The sequence below is a fragment of the Centruroides sculpturatus genome, unplaced genomic scaffold, assembly GCF_000671375.1.
Source record: "Centruroides sculpturatus isolate CEXI.00-Female unplaced genomic scaffold, Cexi_2.0 scaffold590, whole genome shotgun sequence".
NCBI lineage: Eukaryota > Metazoa > Arthropoda > Arachnida > Scorpiones > Buthidae > Centruroides > Centruroides sculpturatus.
This window is the reverse complement of record NW_019384761.1, coordinates 308664-327793: the sequence shown is the minus strand read 5'-3', so window position 1 is coordinate 327793 and position 19130 is coordinate 308664. Positions and strand designations below refer to the sequence as shown.

At 31.1% G+C, this 19130-nt stretch overlaps 1 protein-coding gene across 1 annotated transcript; it reads left to right on the top strand.

Annotated features, from left to right (window-relative positions):
- The first annotated feature begins 682 nt into the window (after positions 1-682).
- Positions 683-14768, top strand: LOC111628813. Its single transcript, XM_023372653.1, has 3 exons — positions 683-944; positions 2092-4288; positions 14704-14768. Exons 1-2 carry the CDS (start codon positions 731-733, stop codon positions 2469-2471), a joined length of 594 nt encoding a protein of 197 aa, XP_023228421.1. The 5' UTR covers positions 683-730; the 3' UTR covers positions 2472-4288; positions 14704-14768.
- Positions 14769-19130: the final 4362 nt, after the last annotated feature.

Genomic DNA, 19130 nt, shown 5'->3' with positions numbered 1-19130 from the left:
GTGGGTTTCAGTCTTCTATTATTTTCACACTATTTATCTATAAATTCTGTTAAACCTTCTACTTATGAAACTTTAATATTAAAATCTAATATAATATATAAGTTGATTGAAATAATTTTTTATGATATAAATTATTATAAATTAATTTTAATATAAATTTTTAAGCATTAAGCTGGATTTAAGTTCGTGTGTGTGACAAGATGACATCATTTTGATGCATTCTCACATATTACGAAGTCTTCAGAACAGAAGCTATTAAATATATTAGCCTTTATGATACAATGTTAAGTTCGTTGTTGCCATTTTCTTATATTGGTAGACATAATGAGCATTAAGCTTTTTGTCTGCTCAAGCAATTATTGATTTGAACAGCCTGAATATTGTGAAATGACATAATTCACAACTTACTGATGAGAAGCCAATGTGTGACTTATGGAAAATGAGTGGTCATTCAACCCCACATTTACCATAATTTTTAATTTGAATTACTGCCAACAAACATTGGTTCTAGTCTGATAAAGGACCTTCAGAGATCCTTTTGCAATGTGACGAATGCATACTTGATTTTGTTAGTCAAAACAAATAATTTTATTTACAAAAGCAATTTGACTAGCAGAAAGTGGAAGCCTGATTATCAGAATTCATAACATAAAAATTGTCAGGCTTATGAAAGAGTATAATTAAAAAATTTTTTTATTTACAGGAGGAACAACTTAGAAACCATCACAGAATGTTTCATAGTAATCAATGTTACATTTGCAAATATTGTGGCCAGACTGTCAAATTACGACAATCCATGATAAGGCATCTTAAAGAAAAACATAATGAACATGAGAGTGAATGGAAAAAGGCAGGTGTTATAAATTCAATGATAATCACGAAAAAAAAGGGTTCAGAATTGCCCAGTGAGTCGAAATTACTTTCAGAAGGAGATGATAGTCGAGGTAATAGTTTTAATAAAATAAAAAACTATATGATATAATAAATTAGTTTTTAATTGTCAATCATAAACAGTGTTGCCACCTTTTCAAAATCGCTGACCTAGACATTTTAAAATTAGGATATGGATATTATATTTAGAAATAAAAACTTAGATTTTTTTTATTGTGAGTAGAAAATAAATATATTTTTTTTTATTAGAAGGTAAATATATACATGATACATTATTAAAGTAATACAATAATCACATGTGGCATATCTAAAAATATTAAGTTACAAGAGATACATTGTATCTGATACAATATATAATATAATATGAGGTACTATACATGCAATGTCATTTTACAGCCAAGAACTGAACAATGTGCATGCCAGTTTTAAACCAGTTAGGGACTGGTGATGGAACAAACCCAATATTTGCAAGTTAGAATTTTAAAAGTACATTTTTTTGTCATTCTTAGCCTAGGGATAAGTTTGGGTGGGGGTGTAAAGTTAGTCTTTAACCGTTAAAATAAAATACTCACAAATATTTTTATAAATTTATTTTGTTTCATTATAATTTCATGATTTATACAAAAACTGGACAAATTAATAATTAATCCAGACCACAAATTTAAAAACCGGTCTGGTGGCAACACTAATCATAAATTAAATATTATATATGATAGAAATAAAATTTTCTCATTATTATTTCATTTTTCTTTGAGTGCTTATTTAGAAATTAACAATAAATTTTACAAAATGAATTAATAATAATAATAACAATAACAACTTTCAGATAAATAGGTATTTTTTTAAGCTGATAGCTTAAAAAAATACCTATTTATCTGAAACAACATTAACACAACTGCCAAAGTGATTATAACAAGAAAATTTACTGTATTTTTTTCTACGGGTATTACAAGATATAGCAGATATATATATATATATAGTAAAAATTGCTTAGGCAACAACCGGCAAAAATTTCTGGCATGGAATAGTTTATCCATAGAGTCTTCATATAAGTTACCTGTAGGTATTTCAGAATAGGTATTTAGCTATCAGCTTAAAAAAATACCTATTTATCTAAAATAATGGTAACTCAATATTGAGATTAGTTGTAAGATATTTCCATTTAATCCTTGTTTTTGATTGTTTAAATATTTTTTACAGGAATAAAATCTTCATTATCAACATATGCAAATCAAGGAGGACAAAAAGTAACATGTAACCAAATAATAAACAAAACAGTGTCGTCAGATGTTTGTGAAAAATCAGTGCCTTTAAATAGTGAACAATCTGGTGATAAAAACAGTGGACAGATTATTTCATCTTCCTGTACTGCTGATACAGAAGAACCAAATAATCATGTAGGAGAAGAAAGTTTGCCAAATGTTTACTCAAATGAGAATGAACATATCACACATTCAGTTGATAACTGTAATGATTTGGATTCTGAAAATAATTTAAAGAAAATACAGACAGTTGGAAATTCAGTTCAGAAATTCAAAAGTATGAGAGAAGAATGTGAAGTTGATTTACAAACAGAATAGATCATTTCAGAAAGTCATTAAGTATCAGATAGTTTAATAATGTGAAACTAAAAGAAATAATTGTTTGAAATTAAGATTCAATATTTTTACCAAATCATTATTTATATAATTTAATTTGCATTGCTTATTTCAAGTTACTTCAGCATTTCTTGGAATTAAACAAAAAATAATAAGCAATTTTGTTTTATATTGAAATTTGCTGAGTAAATTTCCAAAAGTATTTCAATCATTTCAACAATTATTCTGAATAAGATAAAGTATACTATTATTTGTAATGATGTGTAATCAGATTTTCTTTGAAAATTTATACAGTTTGGTAGCACTCACTAAATAAATAAATATGGATGCAAATTATATATAAGAGTAGGCTTACCATAATATTTTTTTTTCAAACCAGGACAATTTTGAGAAAATACTCACAACAGAAAATAAAGCCTACTAGGATAAATCTTATGATTAAGGCTGTATAAAAAGTTAACAAAAAATGAGTTAAAAGCAATTTTTAATAACTCAACTGAACATACCTTATTATTAAGACGTTATTAATATTTATCACTAGTGTGAACTTTCTTTAAAAATTCTTTGTCACTTAAATCAGTACTTTTAAAGTATGATAATATATTTGAGGAAGTTCCTATTGCTATTAGGCTTGCTTTATGTTTTGCACATTTCAAGTGATTTCTAATGTCCAAACACCCATGAGTTACTGAAAATTCTGAAAAATACAGTTCATATTTCACTTCGTTAATATGATCACAGACTTCTTTCAAAAACAGATAATCCTTTTTTCAATATTCAGTAAACACATGGTTTCTTTTTGGCATTTTGGAGATTAAATTAATATGATGTACAGTAGCAAATGCCAACTAGCAATTTGAATTTGAACAAGATAGGACAAACGTGGCCAGTGTAAGTTTCAATGTTGCCAACTCTAATTGAAACAAAATATTTAAAAAAATGAAATAAAAATATCTGGATCTCATAGGCCACATGCTATTATAAATTCTGTGAAAAAATATCTAGATGAAAAAACAAATAAAAACATATAAATTCATTAGGCCATATGCTATAAATTTTGGGGAAAACATCTTGACAACATTAAAAGTACTTATATCTAGATACAAAATATTTAAATTGACAACAGTGAGTGTAACAGAGGGGATTATTTAGTTGCCAAATTGCTATTTTACCCATGGCTGCACTATTTATACTTCTTGTATATTTGGCACTTTTAAAATTGTACCAAATAACTGGGACAAAATGACAAACTGGCTGGGATGCCGGGACCACATCATCAAACCAGGACAATCCTGATCAAAACATGACGTCTGGTAAGCCTATATAAGAGTATATTTACTGTTAAATGAGTGTGTTCATATTTATTTATTTATTATACTAGAAATGTATTTGTTTACATACATACATATATACATACATATCCTTATGCCCAATGTGAAAAGGGTGAGCAGCAGGAAAAAGGAGACTATAATCTTACAATCAATCTTTGAACTAAATGTGTTTATTTGAACTTTAAATTATGTTGCCATAGATAAAGATGACATTGAAGAATACATAGAATCACAAACTATGAATTTTAAGTGATTAATGAATGTATGAAACTTTTAATTGGTTCATCAGTGTGAAGAAACGTTTTGAAAGCAAAAAACTGAATAAAAAGAAAGGATGAATAGCATAATGCAAAGTTTGACATGCAAGATAGCATTGATCAACATTGTATTTGGAAATAATTTTTACAGTAGAAATATTTGCATTGTATATAAGCAAATTATCAAGAAAATTATATAATCATAATCAAGGTGAGTATTTTAGTTATAATATAATGTATAATAAAAAATTAAGAAATAAATTGCTTTATTATTACTACTAAAGAAAAAAATACAAACATTTAAAACTGATACAAAATTCTTTAGCCTTTTATTAATTGCTCTTTTTTTATTTGTTAAATATTAACTTAACTAGTTTAACTTCATTTTGAAATTTTATTTCATTATAATATGCTATAGTCTCTGCTTCTGATCATTTTCAGTGATTCAATCACAGTGTTTTGTATCACTTTATGATGCTCTTCACAGTTTTATAACTAATAATTTAAAATAATTCTTTGTAAACAGTCTAAATTTGATATATTGTTTACATGTACAGTATAGTACACACTAAAATTTTCATTCATTGTTTATTTAATCTATATAATTTAAAATATTTTTGAGCAAATTAACAACAATTAACATCTTAAAATAAGCTTGCAATGCTTAAAATCAACTGTTCAAATGTTTTTTTGTCATATTGACATTAAACATTAAACCTTTGTGCTTCAAAATGCACAACCTATCTTTTAAGATTTTGGATTCTTCTGATAACATGTTATACTATATTATAACTATAGTATAACTATATTATACAGCTTTATTTTTCTTTATGAAGTCCGTTTTTAGATTTTTCATATCAGTGTCAACACAGTTTTATTTTATTAAATAAGAAAATGCCTATTACAATGACAATATTAAAATATAAAAAAATTATACACTCATCCAGGTAATAGTATGTTATTTAATATTTTTTCATTCTTTGCTTGGTACTTATTCTAGCCTTTAATGTATAATGGCCAAGTGATTAAGGTAGTGTCAACCCATTGCTCTGAGGAACCTAACTTTATGTCTGGGACAAATCTTCAGAAGTTTTATAGGTGTTTTTTGACCTTGGTTCTATCTATACCACTTAAGCCCTACTTCATTGTGAGCTTGGTTGAATCTATCATAAGCATGAGAAAGGCACAATTAGTACTAATTGGGCAGAAAAATTTTTTAAAGACTTTTTAATATATTCTGATCAAACAAGATAACAGAAATATGTCTTTCCCTGTTTAGCAGTTTTTGATCAAATTAGGTCTTATGCTAATGAATTATATAAAAACATTTTGCAGTTTTTTGAGTTTTGTTAGTCTGTTGAAAATTATTAAATATCCTTATAATGAATAATTGCAAATATATGATGATTGTATTGCATTGAAAATGTTTTTAATTGGTTTTAAAATGTGTTACAGAGTATGTTCAATGTGGTGTCCACCATTTTTTATAAGCAAGTTACATCGCATTACTGTGTTCTCAACAGTAGCTCTTAGCATATCAGGAGGAATTTAACTTGCTTTCAGAAAACAGTGGACGCCACATTAAACATGCTTTGTAACACATTTTAGAAACAATTAAAAACATTTTCAACAATGTCTTCATGTCTTATTTCATTTAACAATATTGCAAACAGTGCCATTTCCCATTGGTGGTGAGTTTTTGAACTTTTTTTTGCGGGAAATAAAATCTCGTGATGTCTTGTACACTATTATTAAGTTTGATAACATTCTGTCCAATAGTTTTCATTTTATGGCCATTTCAAAGTGGAACTTTAATTATAAACACTCTGTACAGCAGATTCTGCTTAATTTGGCCATAGCGGAAAATAGGTCATTTGGCCCAATTGTGAGAATATTGTACAAATAAGCTGAAATAAACATACTTTTCCAGTTTAAATAGGTGTAATAATGTATAAAATAAAAAGAGACATTTACTGAAAAATAAATTGAAGACAGAATATTTATTTTTATTACAATCTTTAAAAAACACCAGAAATAAAAATGTGCAAGCACAAGGAGAGAACACACAGCCACTTTCCCATAAGATGTAGTGTGGTCATGTTCAAATTTTTAAATAAGTGATGGTAAACACACAAATTTTATTATCCCAATATATTCCCACATGCAGGTTTGTATAGCCCACAAATGGCAACTAGCTAAATCATAAAAGATGTATCATTTTAACATTTCAATAGCACAAACTGGCTAAAGTAGGTGCAACTTGACAACTTGGATTTATGTCACTAGGAATATGTCTAGGTGGAAAGCACTAAATAGGCAATACGATGCAACAATCTGTTACATATGAAATGGATTATGCCATTGGTTTCCTTACTTAGCTGTTTGTCACAGTTTCTTCCAGGAACATCCTGTAGAATTTCATGCTTTGAGTAAAACAGACTAGATCAAGAAGATTCCAAAATTACTTTGTTTCTGTCCCAACCTAACTTTTTTTAGGCCTAGTAAATTCAGTAATAATAATTATAGAATATTTTCTTCATCTTTAAACCCATTCTACAGCACAGCTCTAATTGCATTGCAGTTATGTCAGCTTGTGATAGCTGACATAACTGCAATGCAATTAGAGGCATACTTTATACAGTTGTTCAGATATAATTGTTACTGCCCCATGATGTGGGTTTCAGTCCTTGATGAGGGGACCCTCCAGAGATGGTTTAGTGTTTCTTTTTTACCATCTTTGGGATATGAATGCTCATCCACGTGTTTGCCATGCATGGTGACCCATGTAACGAAAAGAGGGATTCTGGCAGTTGAGGGACGACATACTGTTTCCAACACACTGGTTCGGTCCTTTATATAAATAGGAGGCTCAATTTGAGTCAATCAGTTGGTCATTGAGTCGTTTATGACTTTGGCTTGGAGTCAACTGATCGATGTAGAGCAGGCGGATAGTTGATGTCCCCGCTTGACAGTTTTGTCTGGTCAGACAAGATGTGCCATTCTTGACTGCATTGTGAGGATCTCCTGATAAACCCTGGTGTGATGGTCTATGGGAATTTCCCACGTGATGGCATCCCTCGATGGGCCCCATGATGGGTGGGGTCACTGGGAGTTGAGTAACTTTATTTCAATATAGATTCAACTAAACAAAATGTCCATGTGTTGCCACCAAAGAATGTCAGCACCTTCAGCCAGCCAGCCTACCTGCTACTGGAGAAAAATGTTTGTCCAACTGTTCTCCTTTTCTAGTGTAAAAGTTATTCAAATCAACTATTGGACAGCCCAAAGTGATACAAAAATTGAGATCAGGAGACCTGCTGATAAAAACAGCATTCTCTCAACAATCAGTGAAGCTGATTGATCTGACAATGAAGACTTTGGAAAACATGAGAGTTACTGTAACATCACATGGAAGCTTAAACTGATCATGATATCTGAGATTGATCTGATGTCTGAAGATGAATCAGATATTCTGGTTGGACCATCTGATCAAGGTATCACTGCTGTTAGACACATTTCCATTTGTCAAGATGGCAAGTTGATACCTACAAAACACCTTATTTTGACATTTAACAAGCGAACATTGTCATCGTATGTTGCGGCAGGATATCTGCACTGTCCAGTTTGCCCATAAGTTCAAAATTCATTTTGCTGCTTCAAATGCCAGTGGTTTGGACATTCACAAGCATCCTGCTGTGGAGAAAGTATATGTGTACAGTGTGGAACAGAAGGTCATGAGATTACTGAGTGTACAGTAATCTCATGACTGCAATTTTCTTTGCAACTCTTTGCAATTCCCATGCTGTGTGAATTGCAAAGAGGTCCATCCTTCCTATTCATGAAAATGTCCAGCATGGAAACGAGAGAAAGAAATTTAATGAATAAAAACCATGAACAATCTATCTTACCCAGATGCCCGTCATATGGTTACTTCAAGTGAACTGAAGAAATAAAAGACATTTGCTGCTGCTTTCAAATCCACCAAGATCTGTGAGGTTCAAACAGACATGTGAGGCTTGCTGACTGTGTGTGATTGTCAGGACAGTCGACGGATCTCAAACTGTCCTAACAATGCTCACAGAGACAGGCTGGCCATCTTTTTATCTGTTTAATTAATTATAAATAATTTTCTTACAATTTTCTAAATTGCTGCTGTCACAAAATTTAGGGAGAGAGAAAGTCCAAACAAAAGTCCAATCATTTTGTAAGATTTTTTCTTTCTGTCCCTCATTGACGGTCATTGAGATCAATGGCCTTGGGGTGTGTGGCACAGCTTCAAACAAATAGTCCTTGGGGAAAAGATGAATCTGGGTGTGTGGCACAGCTTCAAACAAATAGGCCTTGGGGAAAAGATGAATCTGGATGAACCAGAACAGTTCTCGGAGAATTGCATTCGGCAGAGTTGACAATTATCAGGTCAGTCCATAAGTTCGTGCGTATTTTATGACCTTGAGAAAAATCTTTTACTGTTAAAAATGCCAGTCTAATGTGATACTTTTTACACTGAAGTGTTAAATTGGATCTCATTCATATAATACTGTTCAGAATTGGGAACATTTCAGTTGTTTATTTTCGTTAAAATGGAAGTAACAGACGAATATAAGAGACATGTTTTATACTTTTTATTTTTAAGTGATGAGAATGCTACAAATGCAGCCAAAAAATTAAATACTGTTCATTATCAAACTGTAATTAGTGTAAGGACTGTGCAGAAGTGGTTTGAAAGATTTAGAAATAATGATTTTAGTGTGGAGGATAAGGCTCGTACTGGAAGACCCATTGACTTTGATGATGATGCTCTCTCTGCACTAGTTGAAGCAGAACCATCTTTAACAGTTGATGAAATTACGGAACGTTTAAATTCATCCCATGGAACTGTTCATAGACATCTACAACAAATCAGAAAAGTATCAAAGCTAGGAAAATGGATACCACATTAACTGTCAATAGTTAACTGACAACAACGTCAACTGCTCAACTCAAAAGCTTCAACTGGGAAATTTTACCTCATACACCATATTTGCCAGATATTGCTCCCAGTGATTATCATCTTTTTCGGAGTTTGCAGAATTTTTTAAAAGGAAAAACTTTTGAGGATGAGAACAATGTAAAAAAGGCTATTTCTGAATATTTTGATTCAAAACCGAAATCATTTTACAAAGATGGGATTAAAAAGCAACCATCAAGATGGCAAGAAATTGTACAAAATAATGGTGAATACATTATAGATTGAAATAAGATTTGATTAAAATTTCTTGTTGCTTTTTTTGTAAATAAAAATGCGCACGAACTTATGGACTGACCTGATATAACTGAGCAATGGTGTTTCATCAATCAGTAGCTGTTATGCAGTTATGTCTGCTGAAAAACAAGTGACTTACACATTGGAACAGGAAGCAGCCATCATTGGTCAGTTGCAGCTAGTGATAGGCAGTGTAAATGAAAGACGCTACTAAATGTGACATCAAAACACAAAATGTGTTCTGTAACAGCACTACTCTAGAGGATGTTCAGCAGAAAAATACTCAATACTTTTAGCCCACAACTTTAATTTAGATAGAGTTAGATAACCTAATAGATAGGATTTTAACAATTTGGAGGGCTTATCACATTAAGCCGACCGGAATATATTTAACAATATTTCATTATTAATAGTGGAATTGTGGTGTTCGTTGCGACAAGTACAAAGTCCCACGAGCGGAAAAGTACAAAATAAATACTCATTAGATATTTTTTTGACACAAAGTTATTTATTTTCGCTTTGAACAGGTTCGTTTTCCCCTTTTTATTTTGGGATTCCAATGCTACAAAAATGTTTTTTGTGTACACACGGGTGTTACAATCTTATCAATAAAATAGCGAGCTAGTTGAGCGACAATTACGCACGCTCCGAAACTTATAACTAATCCTTATACTCAGTGATGACATTCGAAATATTTAACAAAGGGTTCGCTAACAGAAAATTTTTCCTTAACAATTTTTTTTCGCTCAAATGGTGCATCGGAAGGCTCTATTTTAGTAGTGTTACAGAGAATAATACGTATATTTTAATATTTTTAAAAGAATCAAAACCATTGAGAAATGTTACATGTGTTTAACAAGGTTCGGAAAACTTTGAAAATGTTAACAACGGGTTCGGCCGAACCTGTGCGAACCCGCTGAATATCACCACTGCTTATACTACTTACAACTAAAGAAGGAAAAAAATGAATAGACAGATAAGAATAGTTTAAGATGAAGATGGAAATACCCGGGATTTTCTTGTGTTTGTAATCTTGGGTGGGATGCTACGCTGGAGCTTTACTTGGGACGTTACTTCTCGTCCTTCTTGTGGACTTCTCGTATGGTTCTTTCTGTGGCTCTCTTCAATGTTTCCGTTTAGGAATTTCTTCCTGCAAGTTCTCTGGCTTCACGTAGCCTCCAATCGCTTTATAGTTGATCTGGAGCACTACCTCATCTTTGCTCTTCTTCTTCTTCTTCGGAATTCAAGCCCAAACGTCTTTTTATCGAAGTCTCATAGTCTCCGGTGTCCTACACACGATACGGAGCCCTACTTTACCTCGTCCGTCCTCCTCAAGCTCTCGACCCAGACTCTCTTTCTCCTTTTGTCCTCCGGCCTTAGGATCCTACTTCACCCTTTGTTCTCCTCTCATTTCTTGGAATTGGTAATCCTATCCAAGGGAAAAAGGTTGGAAGGAAAGGATCTAGGAAAAGTAAGAAACAAAGGAACAAAGAAAAGTTAAAACTAACTAAATTTTTTAACTAAATTAACTAACTAAACTAAAAAATAATACATATTTTTATACAATTTTATGGCCGACGGCCACAGATTGGTCTATCAGAATTTGGAAAATATGGGGAAAAAAAAAGACATTTACTGGTCTCAAATAGATGTATCACATCCATATAAAAAAATGTTTATGCTTGATATTTTTTAGTTTTTTCATATAAGGTGTTTTATTAACTATTGTGAATACAGTGTACTGTATATATCAAAAATTCCTTTGTATTGGTTAACTTACTGGTATAATTGTATGTATCTAAGGTGGTACTATGTGTTGTAAGCTTATGAGGGGTCTTTGCACCTGAAATGCATCCTTTTCTAAATTTGATGGTGATTATTAAATACTAACTTTTTGTAAAAAATCTAGTCTATTTTTCCAGTCAGCCTCATGTGACAAGCCCTTCAAATTGTTAAAATCCTATCTATTAGGTTATCTAACTCTATCTAAATTAAAGAAAAATATTCAACAGCTCCGGAACTGTTCACTCTGCTAAATGCAGTCATTATCTTCCAGCACATCTTTATACATGTTATTGCCTGGGGAAAAAAGTAAAAGGAGGCACAAACATAAATAGTAAGAGACAAACAAAAGTTGGTCACTAGACCACAAAAGCCTTTAATACAAAATACTGACAGCTGGATGGCCAAACAATTAAGGTGTCAACCTACTGCTCTGGTGGATCTGAGATCAAATCCAGACAGGTAAAAAACCAGAATTTTTCAGCATTGGTCTGTCCCAAATATGTGGCCTTCATACCTCAGTTACCCCAATATGGGCCTGGTTAACCTAATCTAACTTAGTTTATCAAGTCAATTGTGATTTGCCACAACTAACTTGATAAAAAAGAAACTCTTGGGTGCCCACAGTGCAGAGACAATAAAGAGAATACCATTTCAAAAATTATAATAGTGTTTTGTATGTCAAACAACAAAACAGTTGCTAGAAGCATTTATAAAGCAGCTCAATAATCTTTATAGACCAGTAACAGCAAACATTTAATAAGAACTAACATTTTCGACTGTAAACCACGATCTTCATCAGGTTGTTTAACCAGTAAGATTCGAACATGGAATGTGTGGAACAAGTTTAAAAGTTATTTAAAACTACAGAACAATTTAAATGCGTATAGATAATTTGTAACTGTGCATGCTACCATAGTGATATTAATTATTGTTTATAGTGTAGAGATATTTCTAAGATATAAACAAAGGTATAGCAAAGATGCTAAATGCTAGTATTGGCCATTTTTTTCATAACAATAACTCCATGCTTAGGAGACCTTAATGGTATCCGTTGAATTAATGGAGTTGCCGGTTAGGCTGGCTTTGTAAATTTCCAACGTCTCAAGGTTCCTAAGGTGTTCAATTTGGTGTGACCATCTGACTAACTTAGCTTTTTGGAGGTTGGCTTGTATTTCAGGGTCTGATGCATAGGTGGAAAGGGCAGTGGTATTTCTTTTGTTAGTAATATCATACCTGTGCTCCTGCACTCTTTTGCTTAATGAGTGTTTCATGAACCCGATGTATATTAATCATTTTGGAATCTGTGATCTCTGTTTGTTCTTACTGGTCTATAAAGGTTATTGAGGTGCATTATACTTTCCAGTAATTCAGTAAGTTGTTTTATTTAGAAGCATTTATCAGAGCAAACATTATTTTTGACACATTTTGTAGCATTTCAACTTTTCATATATTTTATATGCTTTCATTGTAAATAAAACATTTTATAATTAACTATTTTCTTATTTAAAAAGGAAGAACCTTTCTTAAAATTTTGCAAGTAATTCAGAATGATTCATTCTTAGACATTCTTACTGGAACATTTTACATTATTTTTATCCTCTTATTTATAAAATGTCTTATAAAGCAGAGTCCTGCACAATGCAGAGGATAGGTTCCATGTTATGGGAAATCACATTATCAAGACATGATATTATCAGACAATTTTATGCAAGTTTAAACCTAGGCCTAGAAGTTGAAGAAGAAAGCGTATTCCTCTAGATGACAAAATTAGAATTTTGTAGGAGTACTAGTCACAATTTTTTTGTTGTGTTATCTTCTATATAGGAGTTCACTGTATATACCAGAGCTGTGGATTCAGAGTTGGAAGGGATTTCTGGCCAGAGGAGTTGGAGTCGACACATTTTTTTCGAGTTCGACATTTTAAATTTAATTTAGTTTTTTTTATTTAAATAAAAGAAAATTTATTTTATATTTAATAATTTTTAAAAATCTTTTTGTATTTTGTTATAATTCATTTATTTTAAATACAAAATGCAACAATTTAATTTATTAAGTATGTATCATTAGTTTTCTTTGTATTTGTGTTTAGTAGTTAAATTATTTTGACCCAATTGAATTTGAATATTTTTTATTCATTCCTTTACTATCCCTGCTCTTATTTAGAGCAGGAATAATAAAGGAATGAATTCGTTTTTCTGAATGAGCCAGACTAATTGATCAGAGTATATATTTTTATTTTCTGAACAAGGGGCTGAAATAGCTAGATCGCACACTTTTTAGTTAGACTAACTTTACTGGAAAGATGAAATTGAAGAGCAAAAGCTCTAGAATAAAGATATGTAGATGTAGAATTTTATTGCTCCCCCTTTTTCCTCTTATTAAATATTTGTTAACAATTTTTTTTTACAAATAAATACTAATGTAAGTTAAATATTAAAAATACTAACTNAGACTAACTTTTCTGGAAAGATGAAATTGAAGAGCAAAAGCTCTAGAATAAAGATATGTAGATGTAGAATTTTATTGCTCCCCCTTTTTCCTCTTATTAAATATTTGTTAAAAATTACTTTTTTATACAAATAAATATTAATCTAAGTTAAATACTAACTATAAAAGTATTTGGGTAAATGTCCAGGGCTCCTTTTAGAGTTCAGAGTAGGGTAACCCGCTACGAGTGCCTCTGCTCCCCATAAAAATTGTATTTAATGGTATTGGTATTTAATTTATGCTGGAGTCAGAAGTCGGAGTCGGCTTACTAAAATTACCAGGAGTTGAAGTCGAGTGTTTTTTTACAGACTCTGCAGCCCTGGTATATACATTGGTGTTTTGCATGCCTGCTGAACTTACATAAATCAACAGTATGTTAATAAAATGGATAATGTATTAATGATAAGTGGTGATAAATATAGAAAGATAAGAGCTGCAAAGTTTGATTTACTGTAATTTATTCTTATATGACAGACATGCACAATATGAGAATTTTATCATTCCTTCATGAGGATAAGTGTGGTTGTCCAATATGGCATGAAATATCTACAGTTTCAAATACTTTAATACTGGAACAGGATCAATTCCCTCTCAGAACAATTTGAGTCATATTCAGACCTTCCTTGTGTAAAACTTTCAGTACATTTCTTCATTCTAGGTTTCATTTTGCATATGTTGGACATAACGTACAGTTAGTTGTCAACACAACAGTTACATGCTCAAACTGCACACAGCATTAGATGACATCAAAATGACCAATTTAGTGTGTCTTTCATTTATATCAATAGATGATATAGCCAAATATGTATAATGCAACTTTGCAATGAGATAATGTAATGTTGGTTCAATATTTAATAACTATTAGTTAAATTACTGTTCTCATTAATGCTATATTTAGCAAGAAATATGCATTTTTCAGTAGGCTTACAATATTTTAGAACACTAGTGAACAGTATATTTATATAGTACTTGTAAACACTGTATAAAAACATTTATCTGATCAATATATTTATGAACTTCTCAAAAATATAGATATTGAAAAATTAATATATTCATATAATTTTATACGATATCATTTATTTTTTAAATTTAATTATTAAAATTTATTTCAGATACATTTGACAAAGAAATCTTTCTTTGGAATGAGCCTGAAGAATATGCTATAATTTTGTGAGAAATAAAATTACATAGCAGTCAATATATAAAACTGCTTTATGTAAATATGTATTATATTGATAAAATAAATTCCATTATTTTGTTTTCTTGAACATCATTATTTTAAAAACCTTATATTATAAATATACTGTACACTGTACTGTATATAGTTATACATATATTGTATTCAGATTCTCATTATAAACTATCTTGAGATTGTAATATTTTGCATTATATTTAAAATTTTTTAAATTTATAACTCAGTATACTATAACACCTTGTAATTTTTTCCTCCCTTGAAATAAATTTTATTTTGATCAAAATCCCAATTTTTATACAATATAATCAGCAGATAGTTTTAGACTTTTGACTTTGGCCCTGTGCATTAAATGCTTCAGATACAAACTCAATATTCAGAATTCAGTAATGGCTAAGATATTAATCTTGTACAACTACAACTTCAAGCTTTACATTGCATAAATTTATACTAGACATCAAAATCCCCATATGTGTAGAATCTTGCACAACTTAAAATTGTCATTTCTGAAATTAATTTATTGATAAAAGCTGCTTGTTGTATTGGCTTTGGAAGATGTTTTATTTGATATTATATCTACAATCATAAAATTATAGGTGAAACATTTAATTTTGATTATTGGTATAGAAAATTAAACAATATACATTTAATTAAGACAATACTGTACATATAAATAACCATAAAGTTATGAATTCTTAAATTATGAATTTTTTTAATATGTGTATTGAAAACTAAATTATAAATAAGACTGGCATAAGCTGTTTTAAACAACTGAAATGTAACATCTCACTAGAATTTGGATTTCTGTTCTTATTCGGGACTGAGATATAACATGTAATGTAGACCAGTTACAAATGTAGCTACTCACCTAATATATTAATAAAATCAACAAAAATCAGATAAATTTTATAATTGACTTATCAAATAAACTCTTAATTTACATAACTAATACCCTGTATTTTACGTAAAAGCCTAAATGAGGAAGGATATTCTTTTTGGCCCAGATTGGATGCTCTAAACGGTTGGATGTCTTCCCAAGGCCAGAGTTTGGATCAAAGTTTTAGATGCCATCAAGTCTGTTGACCTATTTCTTATTTGTCATTTTAAACAACTACAATCACCCAACAGATAATTCAGCAGATTAATTGATTGTAATTGCCAAACAATCATGCAATACTGTAATAGTAAATAACAAAATAGAATATATAATTATAAACTCCATTAGTTCTATTATAACTAACATTACATATATATTTAACATGAGATAATTCATGTCTACAGAAATAATAGTGAAACATATAGTTTGATTTAACCCCACTTCCAAACCTATGCAAACTTATTTGTAATGATAAAGACAAATTTTCCACTCTTGAGAAATCGGGGGTCTATGCTGTACCTTTGGAAAATCAGGCAACGGGAGTAAACACAAGATATATCGGGGCCACCACCAGAATGCTTTCCAGCCGTCTTGATGAGCACCAAGACAATGTTAGGAGGGGAAGACACACCACCGAGCTTGCAAGAAAGGTACTTGAGCAGGGTTACAACCCGCTATGGTCCCAAGCGGTTATGCTCAAGAGCTGCAAGGATTGAAAAACTGTTTTTATATGGAAATCTCTCCTCACTACCACCTTGGACACTTGCAACACCCCTACGCTCGAGCTGCCTAGTGTATGGGTCATGCTGTATAAGCGTTTAAGCGAGTATTAGCAGTCTCTAGCGAGTATTAGCAGTCTCTAGCATGTAGCATGGCTCTGCGCATGCGCCAGCTCGCACTTCATGGAGCTATCTGTCATTCGGTTTTCGAATTATGTTTAAATATTTACTTTGTGTTCTTAACGGCTTTAACATAATTTCAACTTATCTTATGCATTCTATTCTGTATTCGATTATTTTTGTTTAAAATGTTTTGATAAATATCTGTATTCGCCTGAGGACGACAACAATAAGTTCGTTGAAAGTGCTAGCGATAAAAAATGCATGTAACGCTGAACTCAGTGTCTTTGTTTTTGTTATTATTGATTTAGAATTTGCAACATTTCAAAAATATTATATCTTGAACTAAATTTGGCTGCAGAAATGTTAATGAAATTTACAGATTAAGGCATGTTGCCAACCAGAGCCTGCAATTCATTACAGGATTGATTACTTTTGAAATTAAAATATGAATTTGAATTCTTGTAAAGATTCACATAGATTGTTACCAGAGCCTATTCGGCCATCAGCTGTGTTGACCAATGTTACCATTTCCCAGGATGTGGACCCAGAGGTTGGATTTTGGGAAGCGTGTTTGGATTATGAAATATGTTCTTTATAATGCACGTAAATGGCATCGTTGATGATTGAATACGATGAATGTGTTGTTGTTTCTGTGCATGGATTTGAATTACTAAACTAATATAAGTATAACAAAGAAAAAAAATTAAAAGCAGGTGTATAAGTTGTCATCTGATGTTCAATGCCCTTTGCTTTTAAATGATTTTTAAACTCTGAATTAATAAATTCAGTACCATTATCTGATCTTATTCGCTTAATTCTCGTGGATGATTGATTTTTCAATATTTTCTATAGTTTTTCAAAATATCTACTGTATCAGATTTGAATGTAAGAAATTTGGTAAATATCTTTCTAGAATAGTCATCTACAATGGAGAGTACATACCTTGCACCTCCAATTGACTTACATTGAATCAAATTCCCATTAAATCAATATCCCATTAACCCATTGGCCCATTAAATCAATATGCAAAAGATGTAAAGAACATTCATATTGCCTTACAGTTATTGATTTAACTGGTTTTTGATAAAACTTTGCTTGGATACATTGTTCACATTGTTCAAATGGCTTGGATACATTGTTCACATTGTTCAAAGGCTTACATTTTAACTTGTATACCAAATTATGTATTGTTCACTAAAATATTCATATAGTTTCCACGAATATGGCCAAGCCTCTTGTGCCGTACATTCCAGTTTCATTGCTGGTTTTTCAAAGCAATGTTACAATATGCTTGTGCTGGAATAATATAAAGATTGTTATAACTGGTGTAAAAAGAAACGAAGTTTCCCTCTTGGCCTATTATTTTACAACCTTCGGTATTAAAAGTAACATTCTTATTATCTTAAACTAATTTGCTTACGGACATAAAATTATCACTCAGTTCAGGAGAATACAATATGTCCTTCAACTTGAATTTGTTTAAACATTACCTATTATAATATTTACTGTACTTCAGAATGAATGAATGTATTATTTGCATGTGCAATGGTTTTCTTATTTATATGTTTATTTTCAACAATTTCAAATTAGATGTCATATGACTAGTTGCTCCACCACCTACCACCCAATCTTCAGAATTTGAACTGCAAGTCAGTACTTTCTGCTGACTTGCAGTTCAAATTTGTGGTGCAAATGTTTTCTGGTAATTCTTGAAGCTTTATATTGTGTTCTAAATCCACTTGAATTAGGCACCATTTGTTCAATATTCCCTTTTCTGGGTTTATTCACAGGATTATACCAACAGTCTGCAGCCATGTCCAAATTTTTGTCAGACATAACATTGAATTTCCTTAGTTGGGTATCTATATTATTGCTTGCTGAATACTCTATTGTAATGTCTAAAACTTTGAAGTTTATATGCTGAGAGTTCTCTTGTTCTTTCATTTTCACATCTTTCTTTTCTCGTTCCTTTGAAATGCTCTTCACAATTCCAAGATTTTTGGGTCAATGAACTTATCAAATTGCATAGCAATGTTGTTATATTTTTGAGGTAATCCTTAAAGTAAGGCAGTAATAAACTCATCATCACCAATTTGAGCATCTAACACTTGCATTCTCTAAAAGTTTCTCTGCTTGTAATACTCTCTCCAGAATTCTTCTCTTTTCATTGTAATCCTCACACATCACCAGTATTTCTTGTCTCTATTGCCTATCATTTAACTTCACCTTCATGTTGTTTACTTAAATTCCAAATTTCTCATGGAGTCTTACAATATACAATATAAAATTAAAGCTAACTGTTCGTCACTCATGGCAAAAGTAATTCTCCTAGCTCACAAATCAGTTTTTTCCAGTTTGCCTTTCCAGCTTTATCGTCTGGAGAGTCTTCTGTTAATACATGTCCTATTTCTTTACTTTCTAGTATCAATATTATTATATATTTCCAACTTGTAAAATTATCATCATTAAAGCAGGAAATCTGACTCACTCCAGCTTCAGCCATACTATAACTCTATATGTTTATTCTATGGTACAGTACAATAAATTATCTACTATTAATAATGCATTTCTGAGACCTTGGTCCATAACTATTTGTTGTAGAATAGTATTAAAATACACGAACAATTA

Excerpts from the sequence above, each read along its gene's own strand:
- LOC111628813 (XM_023372653.1), top strand. The coding sequence starts at position 731 with ATGTTTCATAGTAATCAATGTTACATTTGCAAATATTGTGGCCAGACT. Across the intron at positions 945-2,091 it reads AGAAGGAGATGATAGTCGAG|GAATAAAATCTTCATTATCA; the intron begins GTAATAGTTTTA and ends TATTTTTTACAG.